Source organism: Caloenas nicobarica, chromosome 19 (genome assembly GCF_036013445.1).
Source record: "Caloenas nicobarica isolate bCalNic1 chromosome 19, bCalNic1.hap1, whole genome shotgun sequence".
In the NCBI taxonomy this organism is placed as follows: Eukaryota; Metazoa; Chordata; class Aves; order Columbiformes; family Columbidae; genus Caloenas; species Caloenas nicobarica.
This window is the reverse complement of record NC_088263.1, coordinates 6666161-6685114: the sequence shown is the minus strand read 5'-3', so window position 1 is coordinate 6685114 and position 18954 is coordinate 6666161. Positions and strand designations below refer to the sequence as shown.

The window sequence follows — 18954 nt, the reverse complement described above, 5'->3', positions numbered from 1 at the left end:
CAGCTCTGAGCTCATCAACATCCCCGCTCCAGCGCAGCCAAAGGAGGCAAACCCCTGGCTGAGTTATTTTAACATTTGTCGAAAGCTTTTTCTTGCGCTCTCTTCCCCTTCAAGTCGGAGGCGTGCAGATTTTTCAGCCAGCCAGTGCTGCCAAATCTGATCTTCCTGACAGGGAAGCGGCTTCCCAGAGCTCTCCAGCTTGGAAGGGGTGTAGCTGGAGGCATATTTTGGCTCTCTCCGGCTCCGCGGGGGGCTCCCCGAGTGTGCAAAATCAGCCCAACCCCCCCTTCCTCCCTCCTTTTCTTTGGGGAGATCCATTTATTGGCCCTATTGGCCCAATTTATTTGCCCTAGGGCACCTTAGGAGTTGGCTCTGGCGTCCGGTCCTACCTCCTTTGGCCATGTAAATCTCGTGCTGGTGTCACACCACGTTCTGCTCCACTTCCCTGGGGGCTGCTCCCCAGGGACAGGTGTTTTCACTCTGCCCAGCACCCAGCTGGATGAGCTGCTGGCAGTGCATGGTGCCAGGGCGATGCTGTGCACTGCGGTGATGCACTCAATGCGTATATTAGAATATAGATTGCATATATTGCCATCAGCCCTCCTGGCTGCTCCCTGCTCTCAGCAGGTGATGGCTGCATCACCCCTGGGACCACCCGGCCCTGGGGGACCCGGTGCATCCCTGGGCCACCCCTCCTTGGCCGGGTACTTTATCCTGCTTTTTTCCACTATGACTGCAGGGACAGACCCTTCCCGGGATGAGGATGACACCACATCTAAGAAAAACTGCTCGAGGAACAACCTGGGGAACAGAGGCGTCCCCTTGGAGGACAGTGACCCGTGGGCTGGGGCTGGCGGGGGGGCAGTGAGGACCCCCGTCCTTCCCCAAGCATTTCTGCCTTGGCCCTGGGGTCTGGGAACATCTTGCTGTGATTATTTTTTGGGGGGGCTGTGGGCTGGCCTGTCTTGGCCCATGAAGTGGCGAGGGTGGGAGGGGGACAGAGCAGCCCCAGCCCCATTTACAATCCTTTTCCTCCTCCTTGTTTAGGGCCAGACCTTATTCTTGAACTGTCTGGCTTTTCCAGGGGAGACGTCTTTCCCTCAGTTTGTGGCATTAAATAATTAAATAGAGGGAATAATCATCGGCGAAACCCCCTTGGGTTCGCACTTCCTCAGGCCCTGTGATTGCTGATATTTTGGGGGGTGAAATATGACCTTTTTTATGATCAAAGGAGATCCAAGTTCCAAAGGAAAGTTAAAAAAAAAAAAAAGTGAAAAAAAAAAGAAAGAGGGCAAGCATTTTCTTTTTTCCCAATCCTAGTGGTCTGGTAAAGTTTCTTTAGACATGCAAAGATTTACACACCTTTCTGCAGGGTGCCTTAAATTACCCTCTGACTCTTTACACATTTCCATGAGCAGAGCAAGAACACTAAGTCATTGAGAAATTAACTGGCCTTTCAGTAATATCCCCTGTCGGCCTTTCAGAAGGAGAATGTCTAATGACTTTTTTGAAGTAGAGGTCAGGGTTTGCTTTTTTTAAATAAAACAATCTGTATTAATGCAATTTCCTTTTTAGCTGTAGGATTTGCCTTTTTTTTAGCATCTTTTTTTTTCAAGTCCACCAGCCACACAAAGTGAGACCCAGTTGCTTGAAACTCACCCTTCTGGTATTCCTAACTCTTGTGCAAGCTCTTCTTTTTTTGGGGGGTGGGAAATGTGTTTTAAGTGACTAAAACTGGACTTCGGAGTTGGCAAAGTGACTCTTGGCCATGCTCAGGGCAAAGCATGGGTGGCGTGGAGACAAAGCCAAGCAGGTTTGCTTTGCCTGACACCTGGATTTTGCTGAGGGGGGTGTGTGCTCAGAGTCCAGCTTTGCTGGGCCGGGGCTGTTGGGCTGACGAACCAGAGCAGCACCAAATGGGTAGGGCTGTGGCAGGTTCCTCGGGGTGAGGATCCGCCGGGCCAGAGCCTGCCAGGATTGCAGCTTGGAGCCCTTGGGATGAAAGTCTTTGAGTTTGCCAGGCATTCATCTTCCACTCTTTAAGAAAATTTTTTTTGTTGTTTTTTTTTAAAAAAAAATTCTTATTTTTTTTTAATCTTGCTTTGTGTCTTCCTAGGGGTTTCCTTATTTCTCTCATGCTGTGACAACATCTTGTGCTTCTTCCACAGTGTTCACCATGGCACAGATCTGGATGTGCTCCGCCACCCCCATCCCTCCTCCTCGCCCCCGGCCAGTGGCAGTGGCTGGGGTGGGATGGCGCAGCATCCCTGGCTGGGGCTGGTGCTGCTCCCTTCGCTACCTGGCTGCTGGTTCTCCTCAATATTGGCAAAATCTTGCCCTAGAGATATCATCGTGCAGAGGAACCAGGCTGGCTCCCACATTCCCCCGTGGGTGAAAGGGGTTTTCTTTCTATGGAAACGTGCCTCTGCTACACTGTAAGGAGGATGTTCGGAGTAAGGAGATAGTAAATCGCAGAGTATGTGAGATGGTGGGGGCTTGATGGTGCCTGGCCAGGACCCAGTGACGGGCTCTGGGGGCAGACAGCTGGGGATCGGTCCCATCCCCAGCGCCGGGGATGCAGGGCTGGCTGTCCCATCTGTGTCGTGCCTGGGGCTGGGGACCAGAGCACCCTGTCCTGTTCCCAGCACCAGGCAGGGGTCCAGGCAGCGCTGCCCACAGGGGTGACAGCTGGGGGCTCTTGCTGGAGGAGTCCCCCCTGTGCCCAGCCCTGCCGCTCCCAGCAGGAATGGTATTTCTCTATCCACTGAGCAATTCCCATTTCTCCATCCCTGCCAGACCCCGAAAGCACAGCGTGCCCTGGGTGAGCTCCTCTCCTCCTCTCCCCTCCAGCTCTCACGGCTCCCCCCATTCCCCCCGGCTCCTTGTCTCTGTGGTCGGTGGCATTATAAAAACCCCAGCCAGGCGCTTGGTGAAGGTTTTTCTCCCAGCTTTCTTATTCCCTCTGTTTCTGCCTCTTTCTTTCTCTCCCTCTTTCTTTCCCTGCCAGGAATCCCAGTCCCAGATGAACCAATACTCCGTGGCTCTGCTATTTCCCTTTTATTCCCCCCCTTCAACAGTGAGATGGGAAAAGAGTGAACTAAAAAAAAAAAAAAAAGAAAGAAAGAAAAAAAATCAAAGCTGCACATATTGGATCCAGATGTGCTTACAGCCCTTTCCAGCAATTTAATTAAATTCCCCCAGACAGCCAGGAGGATTTCTTAATGATCAAATTTCCCTGGCTTTCCTCCTAAAATGCCCCTCTTTCTTCGGCTGGCTGTTGCTCTGTCTCCCTGATGGATAGCCAACTCGCATTCTTCCTAGTCCGCCCTGCCAAGGCGATGGGGAGGAAGGGGGCAGATCCCAACGCTGTTATTTCAGTCGGGCACTTGAACACCACAGCTGACCACGACAGCGACATCCCTATTTGCAAAACGGATTTTTTTTGCCCAAGAAATGTGGGGATGGGGAGTCACCTCCCCAGAGGCTGTGGCTTGTGGCACGGCTATGGCAGGACCGGGCAGGGATGCTCCTGGGAAGGGCTCCCGTGTGTCCCCGCTGGCCTTGCTGTGCTGATGGCCAGGGAGGGTTTCAGCCCTTGGGTGTCTGGGCTTGACACCTCCCAGGGCTGGTTTTGAGCTGGGTTTGGCTCCACACTGCACCCTCAAAGCCTCCTTTCCAGCGAGGGGGCTTATTGGGGTGGCGACAAAGCCCCTGTGGGGCTCCTGGGGTCATGGCCAGGCTGGCAGGGTCTTTTGGGACAGCCCGGGGTCCCCTCTTGTCCCTGGGGCCAACGTGGCCAGGGTCAGAGGTGGCAATGGGGCAACCCACACTTGCCAGCCCTCCCTTCCCAGCCAACGGTGGGAGTGCAGGCAGGGGTTCCTCTAATAGGGCCAGTAAATGGTCCCCCACCCTGGCACCCTATTTTGTGTGGGGAAGGAAAGGGTGCGAAACAGGGGGGGAGTGTGACGGCATGTCAGAAAAATGCCCAACCAGCGTGGCCTCTTCGCCCCCTCTGCCCCCAGGCCATAGCTGCCTGCTGCAATCTGGAAGCGCTCCACCAGAATAAAATAAATACGTAAATAGGAAACCCAAGGCAGCTTCAGTTATTGCCGGCTCTCCAGAGCTCCCTGTGTCTGGAAATTCCACCAGAATAATAATAAAAATAATGATGATGATAATAATACCAATAAATCCTGGGGTGACACTTCCCCCAGCAGCTCTTTCAGCAGGGGAGAGTCTGGGTGTGCTGCGGGCAGCAGCACTCGAAACCCTGACACCCCAAACCCCCCAATTCCCCAAGCCCTGGGGAGGCAGCAGCCACTCGGTGCCACCTCCCCAGCACCCCCAGCCCTGGGTAGGTGTGAGTGGCCCCGGTGGCAGGTGCTCCCGGGAGGGCAGGGTTCTGGTTGGGGGTCTGGGCTGGTGCGTGGGGTTGCATGGCCACATCACACGCGCACAGCCACACCCACAGCCACGGGTGGCAGAGCTGTCGCCGAAGCCACCAGAGGCGCTGGAGGGGGGATGCAGCTGTGTGTGTGTGTGTGTGTGTGTGTGTGTGTGTGTGTGTGTGCGCGCACCTCCACTTGTGCGTGTGCCTCCGCGTTCGTGGGGGTGCACCCTGGGGGTGCGCCTGTGAGCAGCTGCGCACATCTGGGCTGTTCGCAGGGGTTGCGCTGGCGCGTGTTGGGCGGTTGTGTCCGTGCACGGTGGGGGGTGCCCGTGGGCGTTGGGTGCGGGTTGGGGGGGATGTGCAGGTCCCTGGGTGTGCAAACGCCCCGTGCACACACACACACACACCTGCGCCCGGTGCGCGCACACGGGGCGGAGCGCGCAACTCGTGCGTGCGCGGATGGGCGTGCCACGGGGGCGGGCACCGCGGGGGTGTGCCCGCACCCGGAGGCGCGCACAGGGGTGCACAGCGCGGGGTGGGGTGTACCGGGGGGTGTCCCGGGGATGACTGCACCCACCGCCCGCGCGCTCCCGGTGCGCCGCTCCCGGCTGCCTGCTGCCCCCTGCCGGGCGCGCCGCAGCCCCGCCCCGCCGAGGCCACGCCCCACTGCAGCCACGCCCCACCGAGGCCGCGCCCCACTTCAGCCCCGCCCCGCCGAGGCCACGCCCACTTCAGCCCCGCCCCACCGAGGCCACGCCCCACTGCGACCACCCCAGTTGAGGCCACGCCCACTGAGGCCACGCCCCACTGCAGCTCCGCCCCATATCAGGACCACGCCCCTCCCGGCGCAACCGGCGGCTTCCGCTTCCGGCGGCGGCGCCGAGGCAGGTGAGACGCGGCGGGCACAGCGGCGGCCGCTGTGAGGGGTTGGTGGGCACCGGGGCCTCTGGGGCCTTCCCCGCGGAGCCTGGGGGCCCTGCGAGCACTCCCGGCCTCACTCCGAGGCTCCGCGGGGCCGTTACGGGCCGTCTGCATGGAGTCCCGGGGCTCCTGGCGTTGCCCCTCCCCGGGCTGCTGGGGGTTTTGGGCCTCCGCGCTTCGCCCGTGGGGCGCGGGGAGATTTAGGGGCCGCTCGGTCCCACCCCGGGGGTGCCGCCCTGTGCGATCGGGCGTTGGTGGCCCCTGGGCTGGCTCCCGTGGGTCGCAGGGGGTTACAGGGCCCCTGGGCTGGCGGGTTCTGCCCCAGCCCCGCTCCCCTCCGAAGAGCAGGTGGGGGCTCGGAGCCTCTCTCCATTCTGGCCGCCCTCCCCCTGGCACCCCTTGTGTGTGGGGGCTTGTGGCAGCTCACGGGGTTTGCCCCAAGCCTGGGCTCCGCCTGGCGTGTTTTCTTCCTGCCCCCAGATAACCCCAGTTTGCAGCTCTGCAGGCTGGAGATAATTTCAATACACCTCTGTGGTGTGTGGGAGGAGATCCTTGTGCTGGTCTTTGTTGCCTTTTAGAAATGCATAGGGAGGAAGTGAGGCTGTGGGGTTCTTTTTAAATGCAGAACTGCTAGAAAGGCTTGTTTGTTTTAAAAACAGGGAAAAGTCTTCTGGAAACCAGGCAGCACCGGAGTCTGCCTGCCAGAGTTCTGAGCGGGGGAAGCCGCCACTGCCATGCGGGGGGTGCTGGATGGTCTGTGTGCAAAGCAGAGCACGATGCCTTTCCTGCACGGCTTCCGCAGGATCATCTTCGAGTATCAGCCCCTGGTAGACGAGATCTTGGGGTTGCTGGTGATACAGGATGCAGAACAGCAGAGCGACCTTGAAAGGTAACTGGACAGGGCTGTGAGCAGAGTTCTGGGGTGAAACGCCCACTTGGTGTGTTTGGGGGTGATCGCTGGAGCTCAGGGGTGCAGCCGAGGTCAGACCAGCACTGGTTGGGAGCAAACCCCAGTGCTGGGGAGCAGCTCATCTCACAGACACTCCTCATGCTGCTGTTCTTTGGGAATGTGGGGGTGGAGCACAGCAAACACAGGGGCTCTGTGCCCCCCAGGAACAGCCCTTTCTGCCTGATCCATGGCAATAAAACCTAAACTGGGGTTCACCTGTGACCCTGATGCTGCCCACAGCCAACAGGTTAGACACCTGATAGTTACAAGACAAGAGAGGCCAGGGACTTTTCTTCTTCCCTGGTGCTACTTTGACCCTTGCACACTCCTGAGATTTGTGCTGTTCAGCTGAGTAACTGGTGGTTTCTGTGTCCCAAGCCCTGCCTGTCTGGGCAGTGACAGGAGCCAGCTCTCAGCTGTGAGACGAGTCTTGGAGAGGGAGACCCAGTCCCCATTTTATCGAGAAGGTGTGAGCTATGCCCTGCTGAAGGTCGCTGAGCTGGGGCTTGTTCCTGCTGCTGAAATCCTCCTGGAGTTTGGAGCTGACCTCAGCTTTGAAGGTGAGGCTGGTGGGAAGGGGCTGGGGCTGATCCTTGGCCTGGTGAGAAATTGCTGTGAGGGAGTGACAGTTAGGGCAGGAAGAGGGGGTGCTGCCAGCTCAGACCCCCACTCCTTGCTGGGATGGCATGGATTGTGGCAGCCCTTGGCCAAAACCGGCCACAGAGATGGACTGGGGCATGGCTGGAGGCTTGGGGGTCAGTTTGCAGCTTTAAGGGCTTTTGCCAGAGGTGGAGCCACTGCAAAAGCAGGACCTGGGGTGTCTGTGACAGCCCTGTTTTCATGGGCAACACTGCACTTTCCAGCTGCCCTTTTCCTCTTTCAGTGGGTATCAGGGCTGTTCTGGGGAAGCCCTTAGTTTTCTCTGACTCTGTGTTTTTGTTTTCAGATCCAGTCACCTACTACACCCCCCTGCACATCGCAGTGCTCCGCAACCAGCCAGATATGGTGGAGCTCTTGGTGCACCATGGAGCTGACATCAACCGGAGAGACCGGGTACGGGCTCAGCTGCTGTTGCACGGCCAAGCTGAGCCCCCTTGAGACTCAGCTGCAAGGGACTGGCGTGTGGGGACAGCCCTCCCGGCCTCCCACCTCCCTGGCCTCACTGTGTGCTGCTTTGGTTGAGCAAACCTGCCGTGCCATGGAGCGCTGGGTGGGGGGACACACTGGGGAAGGATCACTTCGATTTTTGGGGGTGGGTTCAAATATGCTCTTATGTTGGCCGTGAGGAAGCCCCAGCAGCAACTCTCCGGATCTCATAAATAGCCTTCAGTGCTGAGCAGTGTTTTGTTTTCTCTTGCTCTGTGCAGATCCATGAGAGCAGTCCCCTTGATCTGGCCAGCGAGGAGCCCGAGCGGCTGCCATGCCTCCAGCGGCTGCTCCAGCTGGGGGCTGATGTCAACGCAGCTGACAAAAACGGTCTGTGTGCTCCATCTGTGCAAACTGGGTGGAAGTTGGGTGTGGGCTGCAGAGCCTCCCCACTGCTCTGTGCTTTCTCCTTGTGCCTCGGCTGTGTCATGTGCAGAAGGGAACTGAAACCAGCTCTGTGCAGTCTGTGGAAGATGGGATGGGACTGTGGCTTCATAGCTCTGTGGTGCCCAGGCACTCTAAACCCCACTCTGCCATGGCACACATGCCCTTTGTGGCCACCACCAGCCCTGCACGTGTGGCCTGTGACTTGTGACCGTGTCCCCACAGCTCTGCACTATCATGGGGACAGCGGGAGCCTGCCAGGAGGGGAAGGGCTGTTTCTCCCCATGTTTGGTTGTCTGGTTGGTGGGTGGAATGTTCTCCTTCCTCTCTTTTGGGGATGTCACCCTATTTTCATCTGACTAATTAATTGCTCTGTTGCAGGAAAGACAGCGCTGTTGCATGCTCTGGCCAGCAGTGACGGTGTCCAGATCCACAACACTGAGAGCATCCGTCTCCTGTTGGAAGGAGGTGGGGACAACCTTCTCCCCTCCCCACGTACAACCCCTCCAGGCCTGGCACTGGCTGATCCCTCATACAGCACCGAGCGCTGTTCTCCTGGCTCCTTTATGTTCCTACCTGAGAATAAAGCCCAGCAGTGCCAGTTAGTGCTGTCCTGGTCTCATGGTCTGCAGTGCCAGTTACGTTCTCTGTCCCTTCCTCCAGGTGCGGATGTCAGGGCCACCACCAAAGATGGTGACACAGTCTTCACTTACATCATCTTCCTGCTGGGTGAGATGGTGTGCAGCAATACAGAGGAGGCACAGGTGATCAGTCGCTTCTGCTTCCGTGTCACGCAGCTGCTGCTGGCCCACGGTGCCAACCCCAGCGAGTGCCCGGCCCCCGAGTCCCTCACCCACCTCTGCTTCAAAAGCTTCAAACGCCACTTCCCGCTGCTGCGTTTCTTGCTGGAGTCAGGTGCTGCCTACAACTGTTCCCTCCATGGTCCCTCGTGCTGGTCGGGCTTCCACATAGTCTTCGAGTGCCTCTGCTCGCACCTCAGTGTCTCGGAAGATGACAGCTTCTCTACAGATCTCATCCAGAAGGGTCAGACTCTGCTGGAGCTCATGATGGCCAGTTCACAAGCCATCCAGCTGCCCAGCAATTTTGAGGTCAACACCAGCAGCTGTAGGTACCATGGGGAGAAGATCAGGAATCTCTTCTCCTCTCTGAAGCAGCTGGAGCGCTCCCCACAGGCATTGAAACATCTCTGCAGGGTGTTTATCCGACAGCGCCTTAAACCATGGCCAGTAGATGTCAAAATCAAGGCTCTACCTCTTCCAGACAGGCTCAAGTGGTACCTTCTCATTGACCACGCTGCTGCCGGGCACGAGGACCTCTGAGCCTGGCTTGTGCCTCTGTTTCCCTGCTCCACAGTCGTGGTGTGTCTACAGCCACCAAATCTCTGCTCTGGGCCAGTTTTCTCAGCAAGAGGTGGGCTGTCCACATGCTGTCCATGTGCCCACAGCTTGGCCAGTGCTGCCCACAGTGTCCTGCTGCTGTATTTGAGGGGGGGCGTGCTTTTTTTGGATGTGATGCTGCATGTGTGTCTGTGGAGGCCTTGTTGCTGTACGGCACATTGTGGGGAGGCGGGCAGAGCCCCTGGGCATTGGGAAGCTGGATACTGGGACAGAGGACTGGTTTGTGTGGATTTTAAGAACAGGCCTGGCAGGCAGGGCTGGTGGGGTGGTTGGGGACAGTGTGACTGGACAGGCAGCATGTCCCCTCTCTCTCCAGCCCTGTGGGTGCAGCGGTGCATTAGGCGAGTGGCGGGGTCATAAGATGCCTCGGGGTGCTGGGAGAAGAGCTGTTCCCTGTGCCGGGAGAGTGCTGGTGTTGTGTCCTGGTGTCCTGCCTCTGTTTCCGCTGGTGGGAGCAGCAGTGGTGGGGGCAGGTCCAGCATCTCCATGCAGATTTGGTTGTGGATGTGATTTCCTTCCTCACTTCTGAAACCAGGCGCATGACAAGGGGCAGCGGGGCTGGCAGCGGTGGCCGGCTGCTCAGCACCCTCTGGATGTACCCTGTCTTCCCGGCACAGATCAGCATCCACCAAGGACATCTCAGAGGTGCTGAGCTCCAAAACAGACAAATGGATTTTTCCTGACTTTTTGGTGTGTTCCCTGTGCACGGATGAGGAATGGGCGATTGACTCTGAGTACCTTGTGCCTCCCTCCCCACTCCTTGGCTCGTTCCCTTGGTGGCTGCTCCCAGGACCTTGGTCTCCAGTGCCTCCTTCTCAGGAACAAGAAATTACAGCAGGACTTGAGGTTTTCTTTCCAAGCTGCTACTGGAAGCTCCAAACTGGGGCTGCATGTGGAGGTCCTGTGACCCAGCTGTGCCACAGCTGTCTGGCTCCCCCTTCTAGGCATCTGCTTCCTTGTGATGTGCCAAAGACTGGCCAGAGAGCTGAGCCCCCCACGTTGTTGTTTTTTGTTTGTCATGGGGAACACATGCAGAAGAGGATGAAAAGAGGGGGGAAAAAATCTATTCTGAGCAGGTGCAGTTTATAGGAGGTGGATCTGGGGTCCATGGGCAGTTTGGCTGCACAAGCGTTGTCTCTCCCCATTGCCCTCCTGTGTTTTACCTTCTCCCACCCTGCGGAACTGCAGCTGTGCACACTGATGAACTGATGTTTAAAAAAAAAAAATATTGTGATCAAATACTCCCCTGGTGTCTGGAATGGGAAATGAGCAATTAAATGAGGCTTTTTGTAGTAATGACAAGGGGCTTGTTTCTTCTGCAGAAGAGATGGGGCAGAGGAGAGGGCTCTGCAGGGAGGGAGGGAATTGTGTGGAGACCTGCTCGTGGCTTTAAAGGAGAGGCCTCCACAAAACCCCAGAACCTGGTGTTGCCTTCCCAAAAGGGTCACACACCCCAGCAAGGAACAGACCCCAGACTGTCACAGAGGTGCAACCTGTGGGTGCCCACGGAGCACATCCCTTACAGGGGAGACTCTCTTGCTCCCGTACGGAGCACCCAAAGGTGGCACCAAGCCAATGCTGCGTCCGACAAAGCCCACGTGCGGAAGTGCAACAGCAGGAAAATGTATTTGGCAAACACCTCTTTTCAGAAACAGCAGCAACTCAGAAGACAAAGCCTCGTCCACACCACCAGCCCCGGAGAGAGGGAGTCACAACACCTTCGCCACTGTCTGTGGCCCCGCAGTGAAGGCAGAGTCCTCACCCCTCCCAGCCTTGGCAGGAACCACCGCGCTGGCCCTGGAGAGACCTCCCACCGCCAGCCATCCTCATCTCATGGCAAAGGTGTAGACGTGGTAGATCTCATCGGGAAAGTTCTCCTGGCGCTCCTCGGCCAGGAGGTGCAGCCCAGCCCGGCGGATGATCTTACGGACCACGTCCAGGTCCCGGCAGACGCTGCTGTCCACATCGTCCATGATCACGCCCTCCTGAGCCATGTTGTCCTTGATGACCACGATCCCGTTGGGCCGCAGGCCGGCCCGGCACCGCTTCAGGAAGTCAGAGAGGTGGTTGTCGGTGAGATGGCCTGGAGGGGCAGAGCAGGTGTTACAGGGCAGGGGGGTGAGCAGGGCAGGACCCCCAGGAAGCACATGGTACAAGGGGAGGAGATGGGGAAGCTGTGGCTGGGATCCCTCCTCATCCAGGCAGCCAAATATTTGTGCCATTTACAGGTGAAAGCTTTAGCTTAGGGGTGTCCAGCTTGTGTGCCACAGGCTCCATCCAACCCACACCTCTGCCCTGGACTCCCAGGGTTTGGGGGAGAAGACCTCACAGTTCAGTGCCCTCGGAGTGCCCCTCCATGGGGCAGGGATGGGGGGCAGGTCCCCAACCCAGCCTCCCACCCATGCTGTGATGTTCATCCTTCATGCAGGCCTCAAGCTGCTCTCCCCAGTGCGTGGGGCACTTGCCCCTTGGGGGAAGCTGGACAGAGAACAGGCTGGGGACACCCAGCGACCCTCACCAATGACCCACTGGATCCAGATGACATCGTAGGAATTTGGCTCGGGGCTGAAGTCCTGGAGGCCGCAGCAGAAGTAGTTGCGCACCCGCCTGCCCTCCTCCCCCAGGTAGCTCTTGGCCTTGGTGAGAAAGTCCTGCGTCACGTCCACCATGTCCACCGTCTTGAAGAGAGGCAGCAGCAGCCGCTTGGTGATCCGGCCAATGCCCGCCCCGCAGTCCAGAGCGCGGGTTGTCCCTGTGCGGTTGGGACCATCCTGGAATGACAAGCGTGAGGGGCTGAATCCCACCACGAGGCACCCATGGATGAGAAATGGGGCAACCACACAGAAAGGGGCTGAGGTTTTGGGAATCCATTGCAAGGCAAAGCTCTCCCAGCCCACACACAAAAGAGGATCCCATGGAGCAACTCAGAAGGAAGAGCCTGGCTTTGCTGGGCAAAGGATGGGGCTTTGGGAGCACAACAGACGGGGCCGCCTACCCGCAGAAACCTCTGCAGGAACTTCCTGGAGCTGTTGATGTCAATGCTGGAGATGTGGCCGTAGCCCCCCAGCATGCCGTCCACCGTAGCGGGTACATCCTTCCAGTACTTCTCTGCCTTGGAGTAAAACTCAAACTCGTTCTCCACCACCTCACTCGTCATTCTGGCCGAGGGGCACGCACCCGTGCAGGACTCGCTGCTCCTCCGAGACAGGAGAAACCACCGGTCAGGTCCGAAAGAGCTGTGAGTGCAAAGCCCCGCCAAACTGGGGAGAAGACAGCTCTGCGAGTACCCCAGTTTCTATTTATTGCCCCTTTCCCCCTCCCCAGGGTTATTTCAAGCCCTAAAAAACCTTCTGGCGAGAGCAAGAAGGAACAATGATCTAAATCCTGGTATTTTCTGGAGACCAACAAGCCCCAAACCCTTTACTGTGGTTTAACCCCAACCAGCATATAAGAACAGGTCAATAAAACAACAATAATAATATACTACTACTACTACTACATATAAAAATATAAATTGACACACAAGGCAATCGCTCACAAATACCAGTCCTCTGTTGCTGATCCCAGAAGAGTGGAAATCCAGACAGCAGCTTGTGCTTGAACAGCCAGTCCCAGAAAAGAGAGCGCCCTGGTCCCCAACAGCCCAGCCCCGGGGAGAGCAAAAAGGCAAAATGCTGAAAAACTGAACTAACACGGAACTAATGTAGAACTAACGTAGAACTCCTGAACAGAACTAACTAGCTGGAAAAGCCAACTCCAGCTCTATACAGAGCACAATTCCATAGGGAATATTTCATTGACCAGCCTGGATGTCAGTCCAGGTGCTGTCCTCTCTGTGCCCTTTGTGCAGCTGCTCTTTGCACCTGCAGCTGGAAAGTTGAAAAAGTCCTGGTTCTCCTTGGCAACAGCCAAAACATCAGTAAGTTCTTATGTTCTTTTCATACCGACTCAAAAACTCAGCCTAGCTACTGGACAGAAAACTTTAACTCAAGGAAAAAGTGTGTTACCATGTTATTCTCACACTAAATCCAAACCAAAAGACTGTGCTAGCTACTAAAATGAAAATATTCTAACTACTATGAAGAAAATTAACTCAATTCCAGCTAAACCAGCACACCCCTTCCTAGGCAGGGATGCCTCACCCAGACCAGTTATCCCAGAACTTTGCTCAGCAATATACCAAATTAGATGATTTTTTTTTTTTTTTTTTTTTAAGGCTGACCCACCCTTTTTACCTGTTCTGCCTCCTCTCTCCCTGTCTTAAGAGCATTAACATTTTACAGATGACATATTTATCTGTGGTGACAGCCCCATCAGTCACCTCCAATTACATCTGGAGTTGCTAAAAGTGATCCTAAGCACCTACCTGAGGATTGTAAATCTCAGCCGTGACCACAAGTTAGATATTTGTAATATAATAAAGTCAAGGTATAATCAGCAATACAAGCTATAAATTCCCTCCAGACATTTCATAATTCAAACCACTGTGGATTTGATTAACTGCGCTGGGGATTAGAAACTAGATTTAAAATGGCCAAAGGGTAAATTCAAGGACTTCAAACACCTTTACAAATAAAGAAATATATAGTGTTCGTGGCTTGAATCTGCTGGCAAATATCCCATTAGACACAAAACCTTTTCTACGGCAGTTTTGGTGGCCCTGCGTGGTCTTGAGGAGCCTGGGGATGGAGCAGGGGGACGCGGCATCTCACCTGACAGATCACCGGTTGAAATCCAGTTTGGCTTGCTGGTGCCAGGAGCCGGTTTGCACTGTGATGTGGGGAAGAAAATACAGGAGTTTAGTCCCAAATCACTGTTTTTAGTCCTGCGAGCATGAGCGACGCTGACCGCAGCCCCAGGGAACCCAAGGTAAGAGCTGCCCAGACCCTGTGGGAACCCTCGTGGGGCAGTTGGGGGGCAGTAGCTGGTGCTGCCCCATCGCTCAGAGGCGGCAGGAGGCTGAGCCACAGGGGTGGCTGGTGCATGGAGGGTTTTGGCCCCACTTTAGGCAACGCTGCCATTTCGTCTCAGGGGTTGGGACCCCAGTTCGCTCTCCTGGCCTTGTCACCCCTTCCTTGCCCCTGCATTCGGCTGGGTGACCCCCTGGTGATGTTTTTCAGGGTGTCACAGGCCACCAGCACAAGTTGAGAGCGCCCAGTGGGACAACTGTACCCACCAGCCTGGACCCCCAGTGTGTCCTTGCTGTCCTGCAAGCCCCCAAAACGCAGCCGCGCCCCAGCTGCTGTGCAGACAGGTGACGGCTGGTCCTCGCCCTGCAGCCCCCGCCCTGGGACCAGCTCACACCTGGGAGAAGGTCACACCCGGGAGAAGTCACACCGGCCCTCCCCGCTTTCGGGGTGGGGGGTCCCCCCAGCGTTGGGGCCCCTTCCCCGACCCCTGGGGCCACTTGTAGACCGGGGGGCAGCAGGGAAAAGGGGTGCGTGGGCTGAGGGTCCCCAGGACGAGCGGGGGGCTGGGGGAACACCCCCACGGGGGACACTGGGGTCCCAGCCCCGGGGTGGGGGTTACACCAGCCCTGCCCGCGGGGGTGCGAGGGGCCGGTTCGAGGCCCAAACCCGCCATTTCCCCGGTACCTCCGGCTCGGGGCTGCGGCACCAGCAGCGCCGCCCGCCGCGGGGCCCGATCCGGCCCGGGCAGCTTCCCCGGCCCCCCCGCCACTGCGGCCCCGGGGACTGGCGGTGCCCGGTCCCGCCCGCTCCCTGGGGCCGGGCGGCCGCGACCCCCGACACCTCCGGTTACCTCCGGCGACGGCCGCGCTCTGTCCCCGCCCCCGCCGTGACGAGCGGCTGCAGCAACCAACCAGATGGCGGCGCTCGCAGTGACGTCAGGATGAGCGCGCCTCGGGGGGCGGGCCCTCCCGGCTCTCCTACCGGCTGTCCGCGGGGGGGCGCTGTGGGCAGACCGGGGCAGAGCGGGAGAGACCGGGACAGACTGGGGCAGACTGGGACAGACTGGGGCAGACTGGGATAGACTGGGGCAGACCGGGACAGACTGGGGCAGACTGGGGCAGATTGGGATAGACTGGGGCAGACCGGGACAGACTGGGGCAGACTGGGGCAGACTGGAGCAGACCGGGACAGACCGGGGCAGACCGGGACAGACTGGGATAGAATGGGGCAGACCGGGGCAGACCGGGACAGACTGGGATAGAATGGGGCAGACCGGGACAGACTGGGGCAGACTGGGCCAGACCGGGCCAGACCGGGGCAGACCGGGGCAGAATGGGGCGACCCGTAGCGGGCCCCGGGGCCGCGGCGGGTGGCGGCTGAGGGCCGGGGGGCCCGTTCTGCCCCGGTGCGGGGCCCGGCGCCCCCGACGTGTGCCCACACTGTGTCACGAACGGCCCCGGCACCGCCCGCGGGCTCCGGCGGAGCTTCGCGCAGCCTCCCCGGCCCGGAGCCCCCGGCCCGGCACCGTGCGGCTGTTGGGGGGCAGGTGGGCGCAGGAGCCCGGCGGCGGTGGCACCGGGATAGCGGGGCCCGGGGCAGGGCGCCCGGGTCGGGGTGACCAGGACAAGGACCACCCGGGTTTGACAGCCGAGGGGGTGTCAGGGTGGGGCTGCCCGTCCCCGTCCCGCCGCCGTCCTTGTCCCGTCCCGGTGCCGTCCCGTCCCCTCCCGCCGTGTCCCGCCGCAGCCGCGCGGGGGCGCTGTTGTCCCGCCGTTGCGCCGCCGCGAAAACTTCGCTGCGTTTTGGGGGGGCGGGAGGAGCGACCGGACCCGCACCCACCCCGATCTGCCACCCCCCTGCCCTGCACCCCGCTCCGGGCACCTGCCCCACACCCCCCCGGCACGCACCATCACCCGCCCACCCGGGGAGCCGAGGCCCGACAGGCTCATCGCAGCCGTGGCTCCCCCCGCACGGCAGCCTCGCAGCCCGGGATGCAGCTGAGAGCGACCCGTCTGGGGAAGCCGCCTCCCTCCCCGCTCCGCTGTGACGGTCTGCGGTGGGGGCAACATCCCACCCATCGTCTCCCATCTGTACCCGCAGCCCGGGCGGACTGGGTTGACACCCCCACACTCCCATGGATGGGAGGGGGTCGCTGTGGGGACAGTGACAAAACTGGGTTCTCTAATGTCTAACACAGCGTGAGCCCCTCCCTCAGCAGGACGCTGGGCTCCCCCTTCACCTTCCCCTGGACACCAACCTGCACAAAACCTGTAGGAACAAAATCTGCTTGAAATCACCCAAAGCGGTCGGAAGGCAGCAGCACCGGGGACCACACTGCACAGGGGGAGTGGGGCCCATTCCCACCCAGCCAGCATCCACGTACATCCCAAAATGTCCTAATGGCCCCAGCGAGAACTCATTGGCCCCAAAACAGAGCTGCTCACCCCAGAGCCATCCAAAAATCCATGGCACAACCAGGATGCAGCCTCAGTGCGGGAGCCCCCTGCCATCTTTCCATGGTGCCGCTGCAGGAAGCGAAGGGGAGCTCCACCTTTGGGTGAGCAGCTGTCACCCCAGGATAGTTTTGGGGACCCTGATCTCCCAAGTCCCTCGAAAAGGGCCCAAGTGACCTGAGGCGGGGGCAGATGGCCGGGGGCCAGGAGCACATGTTTAGTTGGCTGTGGAGTTGGGGATGCAGCAAGAGCATGTCTAAGCACAGAAAGCACTGCTTTTGCCCCATTTTGCTTTCCAGATTTTAAGGAAACAAGGCTCTCTGTCACCGGGGAGGGGACACTGAGTGCAGGGCAGCAGCGTCCCGCTGCTCCTGAGATGGGGTGATGTTTGGGGAGGTGCACGGGTGGGGTTGCACTGGCACTGAGCATCCGCCCATGCACAGGCACCTAAATAGCCCAAACCCACCAGTTTTCTCCTCACTGAAGCCACCAGCAGCCATCGCATCGCTCTGGTTGTCACCTGTGTTCTCAAGTTGGCCATGGGGCAGCCACATCCCACCCATGGGAGCCCATGGTATTTGTCCCCCCTGCTTCCCAAAATAGAGATTTTTTTCTCATTTTTTTCACCATGCTGCACTGAGGCTCCTGCAGACCCTTCCCATTAAGAGCCGCCCCCTCCATCCTTCCCCACCACTGAAGTCCTTTGTGGTGGCAGGGAGGGCACAGTGCTCCTGTCCCCCCTGGGGCTGGGGTTCTGCATCAGCCCCTCAGGTTTCAATGAAATCTACAGTGGTTTCCTTGAACCAGGGGCCAATCTCACTTGCAAAAGTTCCCTTTGAATTTTTTTTTAATTTTTTTTTAATTTTTTTTTTATTAAGGCAATGGAGTGTGGCTTAAAATTAAGAAAGGAAGAAGAAATTGTTTGAGCATCTCTCAGCTCACCGTGGTCCTGAGCCCCACAAAGGGCTGGGGATGAGGGTCCCACCACTGAGGACATTGAGTCTCACTCTCTGCTGGTGACGAGCCCAACCTTGGGGCCAGTTTGTGCAAAGCCAAGTCTGCAAAAAACGTGGCAACAGCTCTGGCCGCACTGCAGAGCCACCCGCTCCCCTCCTCGGCTCAGCTGCCTCCTCGTGGTCGCTGCTGCCGGGAAATGTTTTTCCTCTGACCAGTTTCAATCTTGTCACTCGGTAATTCCTTGTGCGACGAGACAGAAAACACCCCCCAGACCCTCTTCTCCAGCCCATTTGTTTCCCTGCACACTCTCCTGCTCCCGCTCACTCGCCACCTTTCAAGGTAATCACTGGTGCTGCAATTGCTCTTCAGGAATATATATATTTTTTTTCTTTTCCCCAGGTGCCTAATCACCCTTATTACCCTTTTCTGATTAATTAATTCTAATTAATTTTGCACTATCATTTTTGAGAAGAGGTGACCAGGACGGCACATGTTGTTGCAGGTGATTTGCAAGGCAGGTCCTGCAGCACTGGCACAACCCTCCCCTCAGCAGCGGTTAACCCAGGTCTGGGTGGGCGCCTGCTGCCCCATTTGCTGCCATTAATGACAATTAAAAGAGCAACGAAGCCCTCTGAGGCCCTGCAAAGTGCTTCCAGGTACTTTGCTGGGACCCACGCAGTTGCTTCCACCGCCTTTGCTTGGCCATGGGCTTCACCCCGGCCAAACCTGCCCCTGCGCCTGCGTTTGCCCGGCTCCTTCAGCCGCCTCCGCCGCACTATGGCCAAGGCTTGGGAAGTCGGAATTAATTAGGCCAGGCCTTCCCCCCACTCCCTGAGAGCCACCAAGGCGCTCGGAGGGGTGGCAGAGACGTGGGTCCCTTGGCACCAGCCGTGCTCTGCCACCTCCCATCTCCCAGTGCCAGCCCTTCGGCGGTACCAGCACAGGCTTCACCGCCTTCAGAGCCGAAACCCGACGTGGTTTGGGTAACACTGCCCTTAGAATGAACACAGATGTCCTGGGGACAGAGGCCAGCGTCCCTTTGCTGTTTGTCCCCAAAGCAACCCCTAGTCCGTACCTCATCCCCAGCAAGGAGAGGGGACACAGGCTGGGAGGCTGCGGCCGCACTCGTGCCCAGGAGAAGTCTCAGGGTGTCCCATGTCCCTGTCACTGGCCACCAGCTGCTGTCCCCAAATGGAGCCAGTTGGGTACTTCTGTGCAGTTTGGGGCTGGGACCACCCATCCCACCTTGTCCCTCGGCCACTGGCTCTCACCGGGAGGCTGAAGCATCACCAGTGACACTGCTGAATCCCACCAGCAGCCTGAAATATAGAAAAGGTATTTATTTTATATAGCGTAAGATAGGCTATATACTACAAATTGTATGCTATAAACTAGATAGTAGATATAGTGTGTGTATATATATAAA

General features: G+C 58.0%; 2 protein-coding genes across 6 annotated transcripts; one reads left to right on the top strand and one right to left on the bottom strand.

The window, feature by feature from the left end:
• The first annotated feature begins 5242 nt into the window (after positions 1-5242).
• ASB6 (ankyrin repeat and SOCS box containing 6) lies at positions 5243-10486 on the top strand. The gene is made up of 7 exons (XM_065648613.1): positions 5243-5278; positions 5971-6200; positions 6639-6820; positions 7207-7313; positions 7628-7736; positions 8172-8258; positions 8454-10486. The coding sequence occupies exons 2-7, from the start codon at positions 6046-6048 to the stop codon at positions 9128-9130; spliced, it is 1317 nt and encodes a 438-aa protein (XP_065504685.1). The 5' UTR covers positions 5243-5278; positions 5971-6045; the 3' UTR covers positions 9131-10486.
• Positions 10487-10811: 325 nt separating this feature from the next.
• Positions 10812-15016, bottom strand: NTMT1 (N-terminal Xaa-Pro-Lys N-methyltransferase 1). Of its 5 annotated transcripts, none has more exons than XM_065648483.1 (6): positions 14969-15016; positions 13921-13978; positions 12732-12836; positions 12204-12399; positions 11727-11979; positions 10812-11291 (listed from the first exon to the last, which is right to left on the bottom strand). In XM_065648483.1, exons 4-6 carry the CDS (start codon positions 12363-12365, stop codon positions 11035-11037), a joined length of 672 nt encoding a protein of 223 aa, XP_065504555.1. In that variant the 5' UTR covers positions 12366-12399; positions 12732-12836; positions 13921-13978; positions 14969-15016; the 3' UTR covers positions 10812-11034. The 5 variants fall into 5 exon arrangements, with proteins under 5 accessions (XP_065504555.1, XP_065504556.1, XP_065504557.1 ...); XM_065648484.1 differs by having other exon boundaries at positions 12753-12836; XM_065648485.1 differs by lacking the exon at positions 14969-15016 and adding an exon at positions 14803-14884.
• Positions 15017-18954: the final 3938 nt, after the last annotated feature.

Coding starts and splice junctions, on each gene's coding strand:
- ASB6 (XM_065648613.1), top strand. CDS start 6,046: ATGCGGGGGGTGCTGGATGGTCTGTGTGCAAAGCAGAGCACGATGCCT. Junction 7,737..8,171: donor CAACGCAGCTGACAAAAACG/GTCTGTGTGCTC, acceptor GCTCTGTTGCAG/GAAAGACAGCGCTGTTGCAT. Junction 8,259..8,453: donor CCGTCTCCTGTTGGAAGGAG/GTGGGGACAACC, acceptor CCCTTCCTCCAG/GTGCGGATGTCAGGGCCACC.
- NTMT1 (XM_065648483.1), bottom strand. CDS start 12,365: ATGACGAGTGAGGTGGTGGAGAACGAGTTTGAGTTTTACTCCAAGGCA. Junction 11,980..12,203: donor TCCTGCAGAGGTTTCTGCGG/GTAGGCGGCCCC, acceptor TTGTCATTCCAG/GATGGTCCCAACCGCACAGG. Junction 11,292..11,726: donor CTGGATCCAGTGGGTCATTG/GTGAGGGTCGCT, acceptor CTGCCCCTCCAG/GCCATCTCACCGACAACCAC.